Source organism: Cucurbita moschata, unplaced genomic scaffold (genome assembly GCF_002738365.1).
Source record: "Cucurbita moschata cultivar Rifu unplaced genomic scaffold, Cmos_1.0 Cmo_Scf00011, whole genome shotgun sequence".
NCBI lineage: Eukaryota > Viridiplantae > Streptophyta > Magnoliopsida > Cucurbitales > Cucurbitaceae > Cucurbita > Cucurbita moschata.
The window spans coordinates 4,633,946-4,652,888 of record NW_019268527.1 but is presented as its reverse complement, the minus strand read 5'-3'; the positions used below and the strand labels follow the sequence as shown (position 1 = coordinate 4,652,888).

At 40.2% G+C, this 18,943-nt stretch overlaps 2 protein-coding genes across 3 annotated transcripts; both read left to right on the top strand.

Moving 5' to 3' along the window:
- The first annotated feature begins 1,579 nt into the window (after positions 1 to 1,579).
- Positions 1,580 to 4,317, top strand: LOC111449766 (F-box/kelch-repeat protein SKIP11-like). 2 transcript variants are annotated; one of them, XM_023089803.1, is made up of 3 exons: positions 1,580 to 2,108; positions 2,706 to 4,081; positions 4,131 to 4,317. In XM_023089803.1, the coding sequence occupies exon 2, from the start codon at positions 2,781 to 2,783 to the stop codon at positions 4,041 to 4,043; it is 1,263 nt and encodes a 420-aa protein (XP_022945571.1). In that variant the 5' UTR covers positions 1,580 to 2,108; positions 2,706 to 2,780; the 3' UTR covers positions 4,044 to 4,081; positions 4,131 to 4,317. The 2 variants fall into 2 exon arrangements, with proteins under 2 accessions (XP_022945571.1, XP_022945570.1); XM_023089802.1 differs by having other exon boundaries at positions 2,706 to 4,308.
- A 13,847-nt stretch (positions 4,318 to 18,164) lies between these two features.
- LOC111449340 lies at positions 18,165 to 18,943 on the top strand. The gene has a single exon (XM_023089191.1). The coding sequence runs from the start codon at positions 18,325 to 18,327 to the stop codon at positions 18,790 to 18,792; it is 468 nt and encodes a 155-aa protein (XP_022944959.1). The 5' UTR covers positions 18,165 to 18,324; the 3' UTR covers positions 18,793 to 18,943.

The window sequence follows — 18,943 nt, the reverse complement described above, 5'->3', positions numbered from 1 at the left end:
CGAAGGATACGTACCAAACAAAACTTCCAAAATTTGATCCTTGGAGAATGGAGTTGGAGGCATCATATATTATAAAATAATACTTATTATTATTTTATTTTTATTTTTACAAATTTCAATAATCTAATTAAATTCTTTTAACGACGGTTCAAATTTGACATCATAGTCAAATTTGTTGTATTAAATTATAAGTCAAAGTTGATAAATAAGTTTGGGTATGAAATGTCAAAATATTAGGATATGAAATGTGAGATCTCATGTCGGTGGGAGGTCTAGTATGTACTGTGAGGCTGACACAATACATAACAGGCCAAAATGAACAGTGGATTTTGGCTGTTACAAATAGTATGAGAGACAGACACGGGTCGATGTGCCAACGAGGATGCTGGGCTCTCAAGGGAATGAATTGTGAGATTCCACATTAATTAAAGAGGAGGACAGAGCATATCTTATAAGAGTATGAAAACTTCTCTCTAACAGATGTGTAATGAAGATATATAAGTCCTATCCAAGCTTAACTTGTAGGTAAATGTCCGTTTCATTTGGTATGTTTCTCCGTGGTTTAATTTATACCCTTTACTTTATTATTTACCAAGTTATTCCAAAAAAAATTAGGTCACAAATCATATTATTAAAACCATGTTTTTAATAATTTATTTAAATATATTATGAAAAAAAAAAGAAAAAAAAAAAGCGGGCTTTGGGTGGGAACGCCCCAAGAGCCGTAACGGAACGCATGTCGGTGGAAATCCCATGGGAACCCTCGGAGACTTAATTTAAATTGATTTTGACTAATGCCCTTGATTACACAAGAGTGAGGGTAGAATCGTCATAATGGGAAAAAAATTTGAGAGTGGGACCCACTCCTACATGTCCACTCAAGCTGTCGCGTGTCTTCTCTTGCTTAGTCAAACTATACATTGGTTTAGGGGTTTAAATTAAATTAATTTTTTTAAATAAATAAATAAATAAGCATCTTTTATTCTAAAAGTTCCTCCTTAATCGCAATAAATTACAGCTTTACCATTTATTTATTTATTTATTTATTTCGTATTTTTACTTTCCTTATATAAAGCATGCCAAAAAAAAAAAACATATTATAAATACCTTAAAAAAAAAATGTAAATGCGACTTCTCCCTAACAATAGATGGAGAGCTGACTTTATAAGATTTTACTTTCAGGTTATTTAAATTTAAATTTAAATTAATGTGTGATAAAGTCTAGTGCAGAAATTAAATTAAATTTATTAGCTATTTGAAAATATAAAATAGAGGTTTTTGTTAATAATAATAATGACGTAATAAATGGGTTTGAAGGAAGAGAAGGGTATGCCAGCCAGAGTTGACTAGAGTTGACACGGATTCCTCAATTAGTAGTGTGATTAATGAGAGGGTAATACTGGATTTGACTAGTCAAATCCAGTAAAGAGCCGACCAATAAGAAAGAGAGTGCATTAGGAGTAGGTTTAGATGGTGCGCAGTGTATCAAACCTCCTTCAACACAAATTTACTGTGAGTGTGAGGTCCGTTAAATTTGACTTTGTGGAGGAAATTTTTTTAAATTTTACTTTTAACTCTATCCACCGCCGCCTCGACGGTGGCAGAGTACCGGAGAATTCTCTCTTCTTTATCTTCTCTGCGTACATACTGGACCGGACTGTACACAGTCGCCGGCACCCGCCGCCGTTGGAGGGCATACCAGCCGACTTCTGGAAAGGAGAAAGAAGGAAGAAAGTCGACGGGGAAGAAGTGGGACCCATTTCCGCCTTTTCCCGTGTTTTTATTTTTCGTGGGTTTGTTCAATAATTTAAGATCGGAAAGAGGAAGAAGAAGAAGAAGAAGAAGAGAAGAAGAAGAAGACGAGAGAGAGAGAAGAATTTCAGAGCTCGAAAGCCAAAATCCAAAGCCTCCATTTCCATTTCCCAATTCCTTCCTTCATTCATTCATTTTCGCTCTGTTTTCTCTGATTTGCAGAGAGAATCCAGAGGACGAAGAACGCCAAAATCAGTGATACCAGTTCCTTGAGCTTTCTTTTCATTTTTTATAGTTTTCCCTTTGGAAAATTCCAATCCATATCCTGTTTCTGTCTTCTCTTATCCATTATTTAAGTAAGTTCCCCTTCTCACATTCTTTTTTATTGTTCATGTTCTTATGATTTCCTCTCATCCCATCTACTATTTCGTTTTCTCCTTGCTTGTTTCCAATTAGTACATAATTTAATTGTGATTATACCCTTGTTCTAACCAGATCTCTCCATTGATTTTCGCTATTGGGAAGATGGGTAGATTTTGATTTCTTGGTTTCTTGGTTTCTTCAATTGTTATTGGATTTTTCTGGGTTCTATACAGATTTTGAGATCCGTTTTGTTTCTTTTTCTATTTCATTTGAAGAGTGCAGCCGCAAGCTTGTCAGTTCATCCTCTCTGTTCGTGTTTTTTGTTTCCCCCAATTGTTGGTGTTTTGATTTCTGGGTCCAGTTTTTCGGCATTGTGTTATTGATTATTTATTACAATTGAGATTATGGGTTTGGTGAATTCGGTGCGAGAATTTTTCATTTGTTTATTAGTTAATACTTCAAAAGTTCCTGGAATTTTTAGATACTTTTTTTACCCATCTCGGTTGCCATAGCTCTCTCTCGGTTATTTCACGATCTGGGGTTGCAAAAGTTAGGTTTTAAATCTGTGGGTTTCTTTTCTTTTTGATTAGGAAAGAGAAGGCAACATCGGATCGGATTGGTATTCTGAAATTTCTCCGTTTTTATTGGTTGCATCTGAGAGAGATATGTTGGAGGATCGCTCCTTCCTGGCGTCGAGGGTGTTCTCAAGCTCTTGCCAGCACGAAACTCAGTGGCCTTGCTTTAACTTAACTTATTGCCTCGAGGCCGGAATGGGAAACGGTAAGCGCCCATCAGATCATGATGCTGATGAACTTCATAGAAACGTCAGGCCTCGATCTTCATGGGATTCTGGCGACAGTTCTGATTCGGGCTCTCTAATCTCTTCCATTGGCAGAGACAACTCTATTAACTGCTTAATTCGCTGCTCCAGGTCGGATTATGGTTCTCTAGCATCGTTGAATCGAAGTTTTCGCTCGTTAATTCGTTCCGGGGAGCTTTACAAACTGAGGCGTTTGAATGATGTGATTGAACATTGGGTTTATTTCTCTTGTCATCTTCTTGAATGGGAAGCTTTCGATCCAATTCAGCGCAGATGGATGCATCTGCCCAGAATGGATTTTAATGAATGCTTCATGTGTTCTGATAAGGAATCCTTAGGAGTGGGGACTGACCTTCTTGTTTTTGGTAAGGATTTGAACTCCCATGTCACATATAGATACAGTATATTGACAAATTCCTGGTGTCCTGGGGTTAGTATGAATGACCCCAGATGCTTGTTTGGGTCTGCTAGCAGAGGAGAGATAGCAATTCTAGCAGGTGGGTGTGATTCAAATGGCAACATACTCAGCTCAGCTGAGCTCTACAACTCCGAGACTAAAACATGGGTGACCCTTCCAAATATGACCAAACCCAGAAAGCTCTGTTCTGGGGTTTTCATGGACAAGAAATTCTACGTCATTGGTGGAGTGGGAGGAAGTGAAGCTAGGGTTCTTACATGCGGGGAAGAGTACGATTTAGACACTGGAAAATGGACTGAAATCCCCAACATGTCGCCTGGGCGGAGTGGTGCAGGTAGGGAGGGTGATATGCCAGCAGCAGCTGAAGCGCCGCCTCTTCTTGCTGTGGTGAATGATGAACTGTATGCTGCAGATCACGCTGAGATGGAGGTTAGGAAGTATGACAAAGTGAGAAGGACATGGTTTACTGTTGGGAGGTTGCCTGAACGAGCTGTATCAACGAATGGTTGGGGGCTTGCGTTTAGAGCATGTGGAGATAGGCTGATTGTAATTGGTGGACCGAGGGCGATGGGGGAAGGGTATATAGAGCTGAACTCATGGGTGCCAAGTGAAGGCCCTCCAAGGTGGGATTTGCTTGCGAGGAAGTCATCTGCTAGCTTTGTGTATAACTGTGCTGTGATGGGATGCTAAAACCAAGCAAGCCAAACCAAACCAAACCACTGCTGAAGATGGGTTTGTTCTTCTCTGTTCTTCATCTTCTTCTTCTTCTTCTTCTTCTTCTTCTACAGATGATATATATTGTAGGTGATGAGTTATTTCCCATGCTCTCTTTACATATTTTCAACCATTGCTTAGGGAGGTGTGGGGAGAGGAGTTGATTTTACTCTCAACATCTTACAGAAATTTTTTCATGGAAGAATAGTTTATATATATATATATCATTCATTCTCATTCATTCTTCCATTGAAACTGCATCCCAATTACTGGGTTTCGATTGATTTGTTGTTTAGAACGGTTATTGTTCCCAATAATTTGAAGATTCATAGCTCACTCACTGCACATTTCTGCGTTTGAAGAAACTTGCTAAGTTCACTGCTAGTAGATATTGTTCGTTTTGGCCCGTCCAAGCACACCGCTAGCAGATATTGTTAGCTTTGGTCTGATACGTATCGTCGTTAACCTCACAGTTTTAAAACATAATAGAGAGAGTTTTCTACGCTATTGTAAGGAATGATCTGTTCCCTTCTCCAACTGACGTGGGATCTCACAATTCCATTGGATTTGGTTTGAGCAGGGCTAAACCTTCTATATAGTAAATACATCCCACTCAGCCAAAAAAGATGATGGAGAGTTGCCAAGATGGGCACTAAATACTTTTCGAGAGAACTCCAAATCACTAGTATGGCTATCGAAATCGTGAGCATCAGCATGAAGGTTCCAAATCCAAGTGGTAGTATCAGGACCCTTAGCTATTGTTCTCGAGAAATGACCCGGTCTGGCCTATTCGATGTGTTTTAAAATTGTGAAGCTGACGGTGATACTTAATAAGTTAAAACAGACATATCTACCTGGGTGGATTTGTAATACCAATAATTAAGCTTCAAATTAAAAATTAATAATTAAATATAAAATAAGGGTAAAAGAGGGAAAAGCAGCCAAAATAGGCAATTTCTGTATTGGGCCTGCGAGAACTTGGGCCGAAGATGGAAAAGCAGCCTAAAATGGTTATTGGCCCATGGCCGAGTACGCACCGACACAGAATGGTCCAATTTTTATTTCTTTAATTTTATTTTCTTTAATAATTACACTTACAGATATAAACCACATATTTTTCATTATTATTATTATTATCATTATTATTATTATTATTGTAAGATGAGTTGACCACCCACTTACCACTGCACTTTATTGCCACCTAATTATTTCCCGAGCTGACCGCTGAATTATTATAATTACGTTTACCTCTTTTATTTTATATTTTTTTAAATTCATAAATTCATACAACATTTTAAGTATAGGGAAACGAAATATTTCTATTAAGAGTGTAGAAACATCTATCTAGTAGAGAGGTTTAAACTCGTGTGGCTGACGACGATACATAATAGAGTGAAGCAAACAATGTCTACTAATAGTAGACCTTGGTCGTTACAAATGATATTAGAGTCAGACACTGTACAATATATCAGCGAAGACGTAAGCTTCTACAGGGGTGGATTGGGATGCTAGATCTCCAAGAGAGTCGATCGTGAGACTCCACAAAATATTCCTTATAAGAGTGTGAAAACTTCTTTCATTTTAAAACTACGAGGTTCCTTATATTTTAAAATTATGTGACGGATGGATGAGGGGAATGGGCAGGTTGGTGGTGGGTGGTGGGTGGTGAAGGAAGAGGGTAAGTTAAAAAGAAAGGGTCCATAAGGGCTGGGTGGGTGCTTTATTGGGTGGTCCATTGGGAGCATAAAGTGCATCACCAGCAACTCACCTTTCAGAGGTGGTGGCGCCTCTAGTGGTTCACCGAATACCCATATTCTATAAATGGGTATCATTTATAGATGTGCCCTCAATAAACCCTAAATTATATCATTTTCATTGCTTTACTCTCACTTCCTTTTTCCTTTTCTTTCTCTTTTTCCTTTTAAACATATCACTGCAATAATAAACACTATCTCGATAATAATCATTACTCCGGTTGTTCAAACATTACATCGTTCATATCAATATAGTTTCATATTGGTGAGAAAATAACTTCTTTGAACAAAAACGACCCAAACAATGACAGATGTGAAAAGAAAGAATAACGAAAATCAAACCTAATAAAAAAAAAGTATCGAATAGCAACGTCGTAAACAAGAAAGTGAGAATGCAACCTTGGTTGAACGAACCTTGAAGCTATTGGAGAACAGGGCAGGGAAATCGCACACACGGTGTTTGGTAGACAAATATCATATCATTGTGAAAATACTATGGTCGAACACATCTGTTGGGTACTAACCCATGTTTTGATCATCTAATTGAGACATCTCAAACATCCATCCATCCAAGTTCTCTTAAGTTCCAGATGGTAGGCGCATAATCCAACCTCTTATACATGGGCTGGAGTGCAATACCATCACAACTGTGTCGTCCAGTACTGTCTTTTAAAGACCCTTTTAAAGAAGGACGTCCAACCTCTAACACATGGGCTGGAGCGCAATATTGTCACATTTGTGCCATCCAGGACTGTCTTTTAAAGACCCTTTTCAAAGAAGGACATCCAACCTCTAACACTGGGCTGGAGCGCAATATTGTCACACCTGTGCCATCCAGGACTGTCTTTTAAAGACCCTTTTCAAAGAAGGACGTCCAACCTCTAACACGTAGGCTGGAGGGCAATATTGTCACACCTGTGCCATCCAGGACTGTCTTTTAAAAACCCTTTTCAAAGAAGGACGTCCAACCTCTAACACGTGGGCTGGAGCGCAATATTGTCACACTTGTGCCGTCCAGGACTGTCTTTTAAAGACCCTTTTCAAAGAAGGACGTCCAACCTCTAACACGTGGGCTGGAGCGCAATCTTGTCACACTTGTGCCGTCCAGTACTGTCTTTTAAAGACCCTTTTCAAAGAAGGACGTCCAACCTCTAACACGTGGGCTGGAGCGCAATATTGTCACACCTGTGCCATCCAGGACTATCTTTTAAAGACCCTTTTCAAAGAAGGACATCCAACCTCTAACACGTGGGCTGGAGCGCAATATTGTCACACCTGTGCCATCCAGGACTGTCTTTTAAAGACCCTTTTCAAAGAAGGACGTCCAACCTCTAACACGTGGGCTGGAGCGCAATATTGTCACACTTGTGCCATCCAGGACTGTCTTTTAAAGACCCTTTTCAAAGAAGGACGTCTAACCTCTAACACGTGGGCTGGAGCGCAATATTGTCACACTTGTGCCGTCCAGGACTGTCTTTTAAAGACCCTTTTCAAAGAAGGACGTCTAACCTCTAACACGTGGGCTGGAGCGCAATATTGTCACACTTGTGCCGTCCAGGACTGTCTTTTAAAGACCCTTTTCAAAGAAGGACGTCTAACCTCTAACACGTGGGCTGGAGCGCAATATTGTCACACTTGTGCCGTCCAGGACTGTCTTTTAAAGACCCTTTTCAAAGAAGGACGTCTAACCTCTAACACGTGGGCTGGAGCGCAATATTGTCACACTTGTGCCGTCCAGGACTGTCTTTTAAAGACCCTTTTCAAAGAAGGACGTCTAACCTCTAACACGTGGGCTGGAGCGCAATATTGTCACACTTGTGCCGTCCAGGACTGTCTTTTAAAGACCCTTTTCAAAGAAGGACGTCTAACCTCTAACACGTGGGCTGGAGCGCAATATTGTCACACTTGTGCCGTCCAGGACTGTCTTTTAAAGACCCTTTTCAAAGAAGGACGTCTAACCTCTAACACGTGGGCTGGAGCGCAATATTGTCACACTTGTGCCGTCCAGGACTGTCTTTTAAAGACCCTTTTCAAAGAAGGACGTCTAACCTCTAACACGTGGGCTGGAGCGCAATATTGTCACACTTGTGCCGTCCAGGACTGTCTTTTAAAGACCCTTTTCAAAGAAGGACGTCTAACCTCTAACACGTGGGCTGGAGCGCAATATTGTCACACTTGTGCCGTCCAGGACTGTCTTTTAAAGACCCTTTTCAAAGAAGGACGTCTAACCTCTAACACGTGGGCTGGAGCGCAATATTGTCACACTTGTGCCGTCCAGGACTGTCTTTTAAAGACCCTTTTCAAAGAAGGACGTCTAACCTCTAACACGTGGGCTGGAGCGCAATATTGTCACACTTGTGCCGTCCAGGACTGTCTTTTAAAGACCCTTTTCAAAGAAGGACGTCTAACCTCTAACACGTGGGCTGGAGCGCAATATTGTCACACTTGTGCCGTCCAGGACTGTCTTTTAAAGACCCTTTTCAAAGAAGGACGTCTAACCTCTAACACGTGGGCTGGAGCGCAATATTGTCACACTTGTGCCGTCCAGGACTGTCTTTTAAAGACCCTTTTCAAAGAAGGACGTCTAACCTCTAACACGTGGGCTGGAGCGCAATATTGTCACACTTGTGCCGTCCAGGACTGTCTTTTAAAGACCCTTTTCAAAGAAGGACGTCTAACCTCTAACACGTGGGCTGGAGCGCAATATTGTCACACTTGTGCCGTCCAGGACTGTCTTTTAAAGACCCTTTTCAAAGAAGGACGTCTAACCTCTAACACGTGGGCTGGAGCGCAATATTGTCACACTTGTGCCGTCCAGGACTGTCTTTTAAAGACCCTTTTCAAAGAAGGACGTCTAACCTCTAACACGTGGGCTGGAGCGCAATATTGTCACACTTGTGCCGTCCAGGACTGTCTTTTAAAGACCCTTTTCAAAGAAGGACGTCTAACCTCTAACACGTGGGCTGGAGCGCAATATTGTCACACTTGTGCCGTCCAGGACTGTCTTTTAAAGACCCTTTTCAAAGAAGGACGTCTAACCTCTAACACGTGGGCTGGAGCGCAATATTGTCACACTTGTGCCGTCCAGGACTGTCTTTTAAAGACCCTTTTCAAAGAAGGACGTCTAACCTCTAACACGTGGGCTGGAGCGCAATATTGTCACACTTGTGCCGTCCAGGACTGTCTTTTAAAGACCCTTTTCAAAGAAGGACGTCTAACCTCTAACACGTGGGCTGGAGCGCAATATTGTCACACTTGTGCCGTCCAGGACTGTCTTTTAAAGACCCTTTTCAAAGAAGGACGTCTAACCTCTAACACGTGGGCTGGAGCGCAATATTGTCACACTTGTGCCGTCCAGGACTGTCTTTTAAAGACCCTTTTCAAAGAAGGACGTCTAACCTCTAACACGTGGGCTGGAGCGCAATATTGTCACACTTGTGCCGTCCAGGACTGTCTTTTAAAGACCCTTTTCAAAGAAGGACGTCTAACCTCTAACACGTGGGCTGGAGCGCAATATTGTCACACTTGTGCCGTCCAGGACTGTCTTTTAAAGACCCTTTTCAAAGAAGGACGTCTAACCTCTAACACGTGGGCTGGAGCGCAATATTGTCACACTTGTGCCGTCCAGGACTGTCTTTTAAAGACCCTTTTCAAAGAAGGACGTCTAACCTCTAACACGTGGGCTGGAGCGCAATATTGTCACACTTGTGCCGTCCAGGACTGTCTTTTAAAGACCCTTTTCAAAGAAGGACGTCTAACCTCTAACACGTGGGCTGGAGCGCAATATTGTCACACCTGTGCCGTCCAGGACTGTCTTTTAAAGACCCTTTTCAAAGAAGGACGTCTAACCTCTAACACGTGGGCTGGAGCGCAATATTGTCACACTTGTGCCGTCCAGGACTGTCTTTTAAAGACCCTTTTCAAAGAAGGACGTCTAACCTCTAACACGTGGGCTGGAGCGCAATATTGTCACACTTGTGCCGTCCAGGACTGTCTTTTAAAGACCCTTTTCAAAGAAGGACATCCAACCTCTAACACGTGGGCTGGAGCGCAATATTGTCACACCTGTGCCATCCAGGACTGTCTTTTAAAGACCCTTTTCAAAGAAGGACGTCCAACCTCTAACACATGGGCTGGAGCGCAATATTGTCACACTTGTGTCATCCAGGACTGTGTTTTAAAGACCCTTTTCAAAGAAGGACATCCAACCTCTAACACGTGGGCTGGAGCGCAATATTGTCACACCTGTGCCATCCAGGACTGTCTTTTAAAGACCCTTTTCAAAGAAGGACGTCCAACCTCTAACACGTGGGCTGAAGCGCGGGCTGGAGCGCAATATTGTCACACCTGTGCCGTCCAGGACTGTCTTTTAAAGACCCTTTTCAAAGAAGAACGTCCAACCTCTAACACGTGGGCTGAAGCGCGGGCTGGAGCGCAATATTGTCACACCTGTGCCGTCCAGGACTGTCTTTTAAAGACCCTTTTCAAAGAAGAACGTCCAACCTCTAACACGTGGGCTGAAGCGCGGGCTGGAGCGCAATATTGTCACACCTGTGCCGTCCAGGACTGTCTTTTAAAGACCCTTTTCAAAGAAGAACGTCCAACCTCTAACACGTGGGCTGAAGCGCGGGCTGGAGCGCAATATTGTCACACCTGTGCCGTCCAGGACTGTCTTTTAAAGACCCTTTTCAAAGAAGAACGTCCAACCTCTAACACGTGGGCTGAAGCGCGGGCTGGAGCGCAATATTGTCACACCTGTGCCGTCCAGGACTGTCTTTTAAAGACCCTTTTCAAAGAAGAACGTCCAACCTCTAACACGTGGGCTGAAGCGCGGGCTGGAGCGCAATATTGTCACACCTGTGCCGTCCAGTACTGTCTTTTAAAGACCTTTTTCAAAGAAGGACGTCCAACCTCTAACACGTGGGCTGAAGCGCGGGCTGGAGCGCAATATTGTCACACTTGTGCCGTCCAATACTGTCTTTTAAAGACCCTTTTCAAAGAAGAACGTCCAACCTCTAACACGTGGGCTGGAGCGCAATATTGTCACACTTGTGCCGTCCAGTACTGTCTTTTAAAGACCCTTTTCAAAGAAGGACGTCCAACCTCTAACACGTGGGCTGGAGCGCAATATTGTCACACTTGTGCCGTCCAATACTGTCTTTTAAAGACCCTTTTCAAAGAAGAACGTCCAACCTCTAACACGTGGGCTGGAGCGTAATATTGTCACACTTGTGCCGTCCAGTACTGTCTTTTAAAGACCCTTTTCAAAGAAGGACGTCCAACCTCTAACACGTGGGCTGGAGCGCAATATTGTCACACTTGTGCCGTCCAGTACTGTCTTTTAAAGACCCTTTTCAAAGAAGGACGTCCAACCTCTAACACGTGGGCTGGAGCGCAATATTGTCACACCTGTGCCATCCAAGACTGTCTTTTAAAGACCGTTTTCAAAGAAGGACGTCCAACCTCTAAAACGTGGGCTGGAGCGCAATATTGTCACACTTGTGCCGTTCAGTACTGTCTTTTAAAGACCCTTTTCAAAGAAGGACATCCAACCTCTAACACGTGGGCTGGAGCGCAATATTGTCACACCTGTGCCATCCAGGACTGTCTTTTAAAGACCCTTTTCAAAGAAGAACGTCCAACCTCTAACACGTGGGCTGGAGCGCAAAATTGTCACACTTGTGCCATCCAGTACTGTCTTTTAAAGACCCTTTTCAAAGAAGGACGTCCAACCTCTAACACGTGGGCTGGAGCGCAATATTGTCACACTTGTGCCGTCCAGTACTGTCTTTTAAAGACCCTAAGGACATCCAACCTCTAACACGTGGGCTGGAGCGCAATATTGTCACACCTGTGCCATCCAAGACTGTCTTTTAAAGACCGTTTTCAAAGAAGGACGTCCAACCTCTAAAACGTGGGCTGGAGCGCAATATTGTCACACTTGTGCCGTTCAGTACTGTCTTTTAAAGACCCTTTTCAAAGAAGGACATCCAACCTCTAACACGTGGGCTGGAGCGCAATATTGTCACACCTGTGCCATCCAGGACTGTCTTTTAAAGACCCTTTTCAAAGAAGGACGTCTAACCTCTAACACGTGGGCTGGAGCGCAATATTGTCACACTTGTGCCGTTCAGTACTGTCTTTTAAAGACCCTTTTCAAAGAAGGACATCCAACCTCTAACACGTGGGCTGGAGCGCAATATTGTCACACCTGTGCCATCCAGGACTATCTTTTAAAGACCCTTTTCAAAGAAGGACATCCAACCTCTAACACGTGGGCTGGAGCGCAATATTGTCACACCTGTGCCATCCAGGACTGTCTTTTAAAGACCCTTTTCAAAGAAGGACGTCCAACCTCTAACACGTGGGCTGGAGCGCAATATTGTCACACTTGTGCCGTCCAGTATTGTCTTTTAAAGACCCTTTTCAAAGAAGGACATCCAACCTCTAACACGTGGGCTGGAGCGCAATATTGTCACACCTGTGCCATCCAGGACTGTCTTTTAAAGACCCTTTTCAAAGAAGGACGTCCAACCTCTAACACGTGGGCTGGAGCGCAATATTGTCACACTTGTGCCGTCCAGTACTGTCTTTTAAAGACCCTTTTCAAAGAAGGACGTCCAACCTCTAACACGTGGGCTGGAGCGCAATATTGTCACACTTGTGCCGTCCAGTACTGTCTTTTAAAGACCCTTTTCAAAGAAGGACGTCCAACCTCTAACACGTGGGCTGGAGCGCAATATTGTCACACCTGTGCCATCCAGGACTGTCTTTTAAAGACCCTTTTCAAAGAAGGACGTCCAACCTTTAACACATGGGCTGGAGCGCAATATTGTCACACTTGTGTCATCCAGGACTGTCTTTTAAAGACCCTTTTTAAAGAAGGACATCCAACCTCTAACACGTGGGCTGGAGCGCAATATTGTCACACCTGTGCCATCCAGAACTGTCTTTTAAAGACCCTTTTCAAAGAAGGACGTCCAACCTCTAACACGTGGGCTGGAGCGCAATATTGTCACACTTGTGCCGTCCAGTACTGTCTTTTAAAGACCCTTTTCAAAGAAGGACGTCCAACCTCTAACACGTGGGTTGGAGCGCAATATTGTCACACCTGTGCCATCCAGGACTGTCTTTTAAAGACCCTTTTCAAAGAAGGACGTCCAACCTCTAACACATGGGCTGGAGCGCAATATTGTCACACTTGTGCCATCCAGGACTGTCTTTTAAAGACCCTTTTCAAAGAAGGACGTCCAACCTCTAACACGTGGGCTGGAGCGCAATATTGTCACACTTGTGCCATCCAGGATTGTCTTTTAAAGACCCTTTTCAAAGAAGAACGTCCAACCTCTAACACATGGGCTGGAGCGCAATATTGTCACACCTGTACGGTCCAGTACTGTCTTTAAAAGATCCTTTTCAAAGAAAGAAGACACTTATCCCACGCTGTGATTGAATTTGAACCTCCAACATTGGAGACATAAGTTTTGGGTATTAATTAATCTTTGAAATCATTATGATTAATTAATCTCGTTAATTACCACTAAACATGCACAACCACAAAGCGAATAATAGATTAGGATAGAATCAATTCAAAGCGTTAATCAAGTTTATTCCAAGAATATAATTTATTTAAATTTTAAACTATGGTTTAATTAAATATAATGATGGTGCCACAAACAATTGAAGGGTCCACTAGGTGAGTGGTTGAGGCACAGCACATTATGGAAACTTCCAACCAAATTTTGGGATATTTTCATACCCCAAATTAAAATAATAATAATAATATTATTATTATTATAGTATATAGTTGCTGGCACCACCACATGTCACACATATATATCTTACCAACTTAATAATACTAATATTTATTTTTTTAATTAAAAAAAATGATTTTGTTTAAAAGTATATGAATAATGTAAATTATTTATTTGTAATGATTTTGACTCAATATTGTTCTTTAAAACAATAATTTAATAATGTGGCATCTTTGATATAAAGTCAAGCAATTTGGTAATAAAGCATCCAAACTCTCAACTTGTCAACTTTAGGTTATCAAATAAACGTTACTTTAGGTCAAAAGCAACATTATTCAACTTCCATTTCCATTTTATTTTTCATATTTCGATTCCAGAATAATTTAAACCATTAGATTTTGTCTCCCAATTTAATACGCCTTTCAATTTAGCCATATCTTCTATTGATTTGATTTTAAATTCACTCATCGTTACCGGATATTATCCGTTTTAGCATCTTACATATCGTCACGTTACTTTAGGTCTAGTGTCTTCATTGGCTCACAGTCCAGTGTCTAGCTCTCATACCACTGTAACAGTCAAAGCCCACCACTAATAGATATTGTCCGCTTTAACTTGTTACGTATTGTTGTTAGCCTCATGATTTTAAACATGTTACACCCTTATAAGCAATCCTTCATTCTCCTCTCCAACCAATGTGAGATCTTAGAGTTCCCAGTGTCCTCACTGGCTCGTCACATGGTGTCTGGCTTTGATACCACTAGAATAGTCCGAGCCTACCACTAGTAGATATTGTCCACTTTAGCCTGTTAAGTATTGTCGTCAACCTCATGATTTTAAAACATGTTTACTAGGAAGAGGTTTCTACACCATTATAAGTAATGCTTCATTCCCCTCTCCAACTAATGTGGGAGTCCTCACTAGCTCATCACATGGTGTGTGGCTTTGATAACACTATAACAGTCAAGTCCACCGTTAGCAGATATTGTCCACCTTAGCCTGTTATATTTGTTGTCAGTCTCATGATTTTAAAACATGTTCACTAGGGAGAAAGCCTACCGCTAGCCGATATTGTCCGCCTTAGCCTATTACGTATTGACGTCAGTCTCATGATTTTAAAACATGTTCACTAGGGAGAGGTTTCTACACCCTTATAAGCAATACTTCATTCCCTTCTCCAACCAACGTGGGATCTTAGGGTGTCCAGTGTCCTCACTAACTCATCACATGATATCTAGCTCTGATACCACTATAACAATCCAAGCCTACTGCTACCAAATATTGTCTATTTTAGCTCGTTACGTATCGCTATCAGCCATACAATTTTAAAATGCATTTATTTATATAGTTTTTGGTATAATTTAAATTATTATTGATAGATCTAGATCCATGATTACGATAGGCATAAGGGATTATTTGGGGGGACAAACTTGTGGGTCAAGCTTTATTGTGTAGACCTACATAGCTTTGTTTGCCTCTTTTTGCAATTGAAGATGCTTACGAAGTCAAACAAGTTTGGGTTTGATGACAACAAATCATGTCTCCTTACTTTAGGGATTCACCAAATTTAAGTAATACAACCAATGTGACTAAACATGACTTTACTTTATTTATTTGCTTTCACATTTATTCATATATACATATTCTTCTCCCAATCACATTCTTTTCTTTTCTTTTCTAAACCCACAAAAATCTCCTACTAAAATAAAATAATCGTATAATTAAATTAGATCGTTGCTTAATAGTTATGTCGTTTATAACCAAGACTAACAAAGTTATGGTTAGAGGTGTCCACGGGTTTGCTTGGAAAAAAATCTTTTGAACCAACTTGAAATTTCGGGTTGGTTGGGTTGTTAACCCGAGCGATAAGAATAGAGTTCATAATCCGACCAAACCCTCTCCCTATTATTCAGGTTGGGTTGGAATTGTCGAGCTATTCTTTTATAAATATAAACCCTACTTCTCTACAATATATGTTTCGCTGACATAGTTACAAATTTCAAATAATGTAAGGTAAGATTTGGTTGTAACCCTATTTTCGAGTTGGTTGGCTTGACCTAACAAAAAAAAATGACAACCAGCAAACCGACCTGAATTTTCAATTTTTCAAAAATTCAACTCAGCCCAGATAAAAAATTAAAAAAAAAAATCAATCCAACTTTTATGATTTGGGTCAAGTAATTGAGACAGTGAGATCTCACAGTTGGACTTGCTCTCTTATATAAAGATACGCAATGAGTCAAAACGGGCAATATCTACTAACAGTGGACTTGCTCTCTTATATAAAGATACGCAATGAGTCAAAACGGGCAATATCTACTAACAGTGGACTTGGCCTCTTATATAAGAATACGCAACGAGTCAAAACGAACAATATCTACAAGCGGTGGACTTGGTCTCTGATATAAAGATACGCAACGAGTCAAAACGGACAATATCTACTAACAGTGGACTTGGTCTCTTATATAAAGATACGCAATGAGTCAAAACGGGCAATATCTACTAACAGTGGACTTGGCCTCTCATATAAGAATACGCAACGAGTCAAAACGAACAATATCTACCAGCGGTAGACTTGATCTCTTATATAGATTAATCAAGTTCTCGAATTATTTAAACACGTATACCTATAGCTTCAATCTCAAGTGGTGTAGTAAGATTAATTTAAGATTAAGATAAGAAAGTATAATTAAAAGGTGGTATACGGTGAAGTTGGTTCTAAACCAATAGCTTTCTTCGTTTAGCAAAAGTTATTGAACTTATAAAATTAATAATATATTAGCCTCCTTCTGACATAATCCCAGCAATGCCGTAATTACCAAGAACTTTGTTTTTTTTTTTTTTTTTTTAAATAAATATATAAATATTTATTTTAATATCCCTAATTTTGAAATTAGGTTTTAATTATATTAATAATCTGGTGAGAGCATGAATCTCCCCACCCCCTCCTTGATTACATAAACATTAGCATTAAAAGAATGAGAGCAATAATCGAAGAACATGGGTTAATATTTAATTAAATTTAATTAATAATTTCTCGAATTAATATTTTTTTTTATTACGTATGGATCTTTCCAGTCTCGCTTCAACTTGTTTATTTTTTTAATTAATTTCGTCGCTTTCGAAATCATAATCATAATCATAATTAAATAAATAAACCGTGTCACGAATAATTAACATAGTTTATGTATATTTTAGCTGGCCTGCTTTTTTTTTTTTTTAATTAAAAAATTCGTGTCTGTCTTTGTCTCTCTCTAAGGAACTCATATAATTTAATTAAATTTATTTTAATGTGAATTGATAATTAAAAAAAAAAAACCAAAGAAACAAGCTCCCCCACGCATGCTGCCAATTGTGTTATTGCCCATGTGAATTAAACACTAATTTAATATTAAGTGCATCATATTTGGATCCATTCATCTCCTTTTATTTTATTTTATTTTATTTTTTTGAAAAATTAAAAAAAATATATATAGATGGACTAAGTTATTATATTTTATGTACTAAAATTTTTAAAAAATAAAAATTTATGGATGTAATAAATGCCTTATAAGATTAAAACTTTTTTTTTTTTAAAAAAAAGGGAAAATTAATTATAAAGGTAGAAATAATAGTCTATTCTAATTTTTTTTTTAAACTATGAGTGAAAAAGAAAAAAAAAAGGTAATGATGGGTTGTTTAAAGCATCAATAAATAAAAGAGACAAAATGAAAAAGAAAAAAAATAATAAATAAAGAGCATAAATGAATCCCGAAAAACAATGAGATTATATTTTTATCTCTGGCTCGGATACCATGTTAAGAACCAGAATCCTCCACAATGGTACAATATTGTCCACTTTGAGTATAAACGGAAACGTGGGATTACTACTCTAAATAATCCTCACACTTTGAGTATAAACGGGAACGTGGGATTACTACTCTAAATAATCCTCACAACAATACTCCCCTCGAATAAAGTACATCATAGAGTCTCACGACTCTCCATAATGATATGATATTGTCCTCTTTGAGTATAAGCTCTCATGACTTTGCTTTGAGCTTCCCCTAAAAGACCACCTACCAATGGAGATAGTTTAGTATTTCTCATTTATAAACCCATGATCTTCCACTAAATTAATCAACGTGGGACTCACGCTCAATAATCCTCAACAAGAGCCTCACCTGAAAGCATTCTGCTCGCTCTAATACTATGTTATAGGAACAATAGTATAATATTATCCACTTTGAGCATAAACGCCAGGGATTTTACTTCCTTATAATCTTATGATCTTTCTCTTATTTAGCTTCGATTTTTATTTCTTCGAAAAGTCTCGTACAAATAAAAATAATATTACTTACTTATCTCGAGGTTTGAGCGGAATTATATATTTGAATAAAGGGAGGAGTTTCCTAGGAAGAAAATGAAATGGGTATGGCAAAATTGTGGTTAATGAACAGTCAAAAACAGAGTAAGTACAGCTCCGAACAGAGTGCACCAATTTTCCATTGAAACACAGCTTGTCGTGTTGTTCATAGCTTAGAATTACAGGCTTTATATTAATGTCCAAATCCAAATCCAAATCCCAAACTCGAAACAGAGACCCAAATAATCTTATTAAATAAACAAACAATGGAGTGAGTCCATCTGCAACTAGCCAACAACTCACGAGGCCCCCATTAACGCAAAGCTCCTCTTCTTTTCTCTCTCTATATAACCCCCTTCATCCTCCTCTCTCTCTCCTCATCTTTTCTTTCCTCTCTCACAACAATGGCCTCTAAACGCGACAGAGATGAACCCGCCGGAGCCGACGAGATCAACGAGCTTAAGCGCCAAAAATCCTACACCCAAATTCTCTCTCTTTTAGACGAAGACGAAGAGGAACCCATTCATGATTTATCCTCCATTATCACCACTCTTCAACAAGAAATCTCCTCGCCGTCGTCGCCTCAAAACACCGCCGACGCCGTGACCACCGCCACCCACGACTCTGTTTCTACCTCTTCCTCCTCTGTAACTTCTTCCGACTCTGTCAAAGAAACAGAGGAAGAAGGGGAAAGTGAGAGGGTTATGAGACATCTCCTCCAAGCTTCCGACGACGAGCTGGGGATTCCGGCCGGGGAGTTCTTGGTCGGTGACGGCGTTAATGGTGTGCTGCCGTTCTGTGATGCGTTCTGGGAATTGGAAGATGAGGCTGCTAATTACTATACTCTGTTTCAATCCCAGCTGTTTATGTAGCCTTCAGCCCTTCTTCATTTAATTCAATTATAGAAATATATTTAAAATGTTAGAATTTCAACACGAAAATGAAAAAAATGTGTTCCAAGTTCATCATCGTCTCTGATCTCTGCGTCTGTAATGGAAGGAATTTGTGGAAGACATTTTCGGA

Coding starts and splice junctions, on each gene's coding strand:
- LOC111449766 (XM_023089803.1), top strand. CDS start 2,781: ATGTTGGAGGATCGCTCCTTCCTGGCGTCGAGGGTGTTCTCAAGCTCT.
- LOC111449340 (XM_023089191.1), top strand. CDS start 18,325: ATGGCCTCTAAACGCGACAGAGATGAACCCGCCGGAGCCGACGAGATC.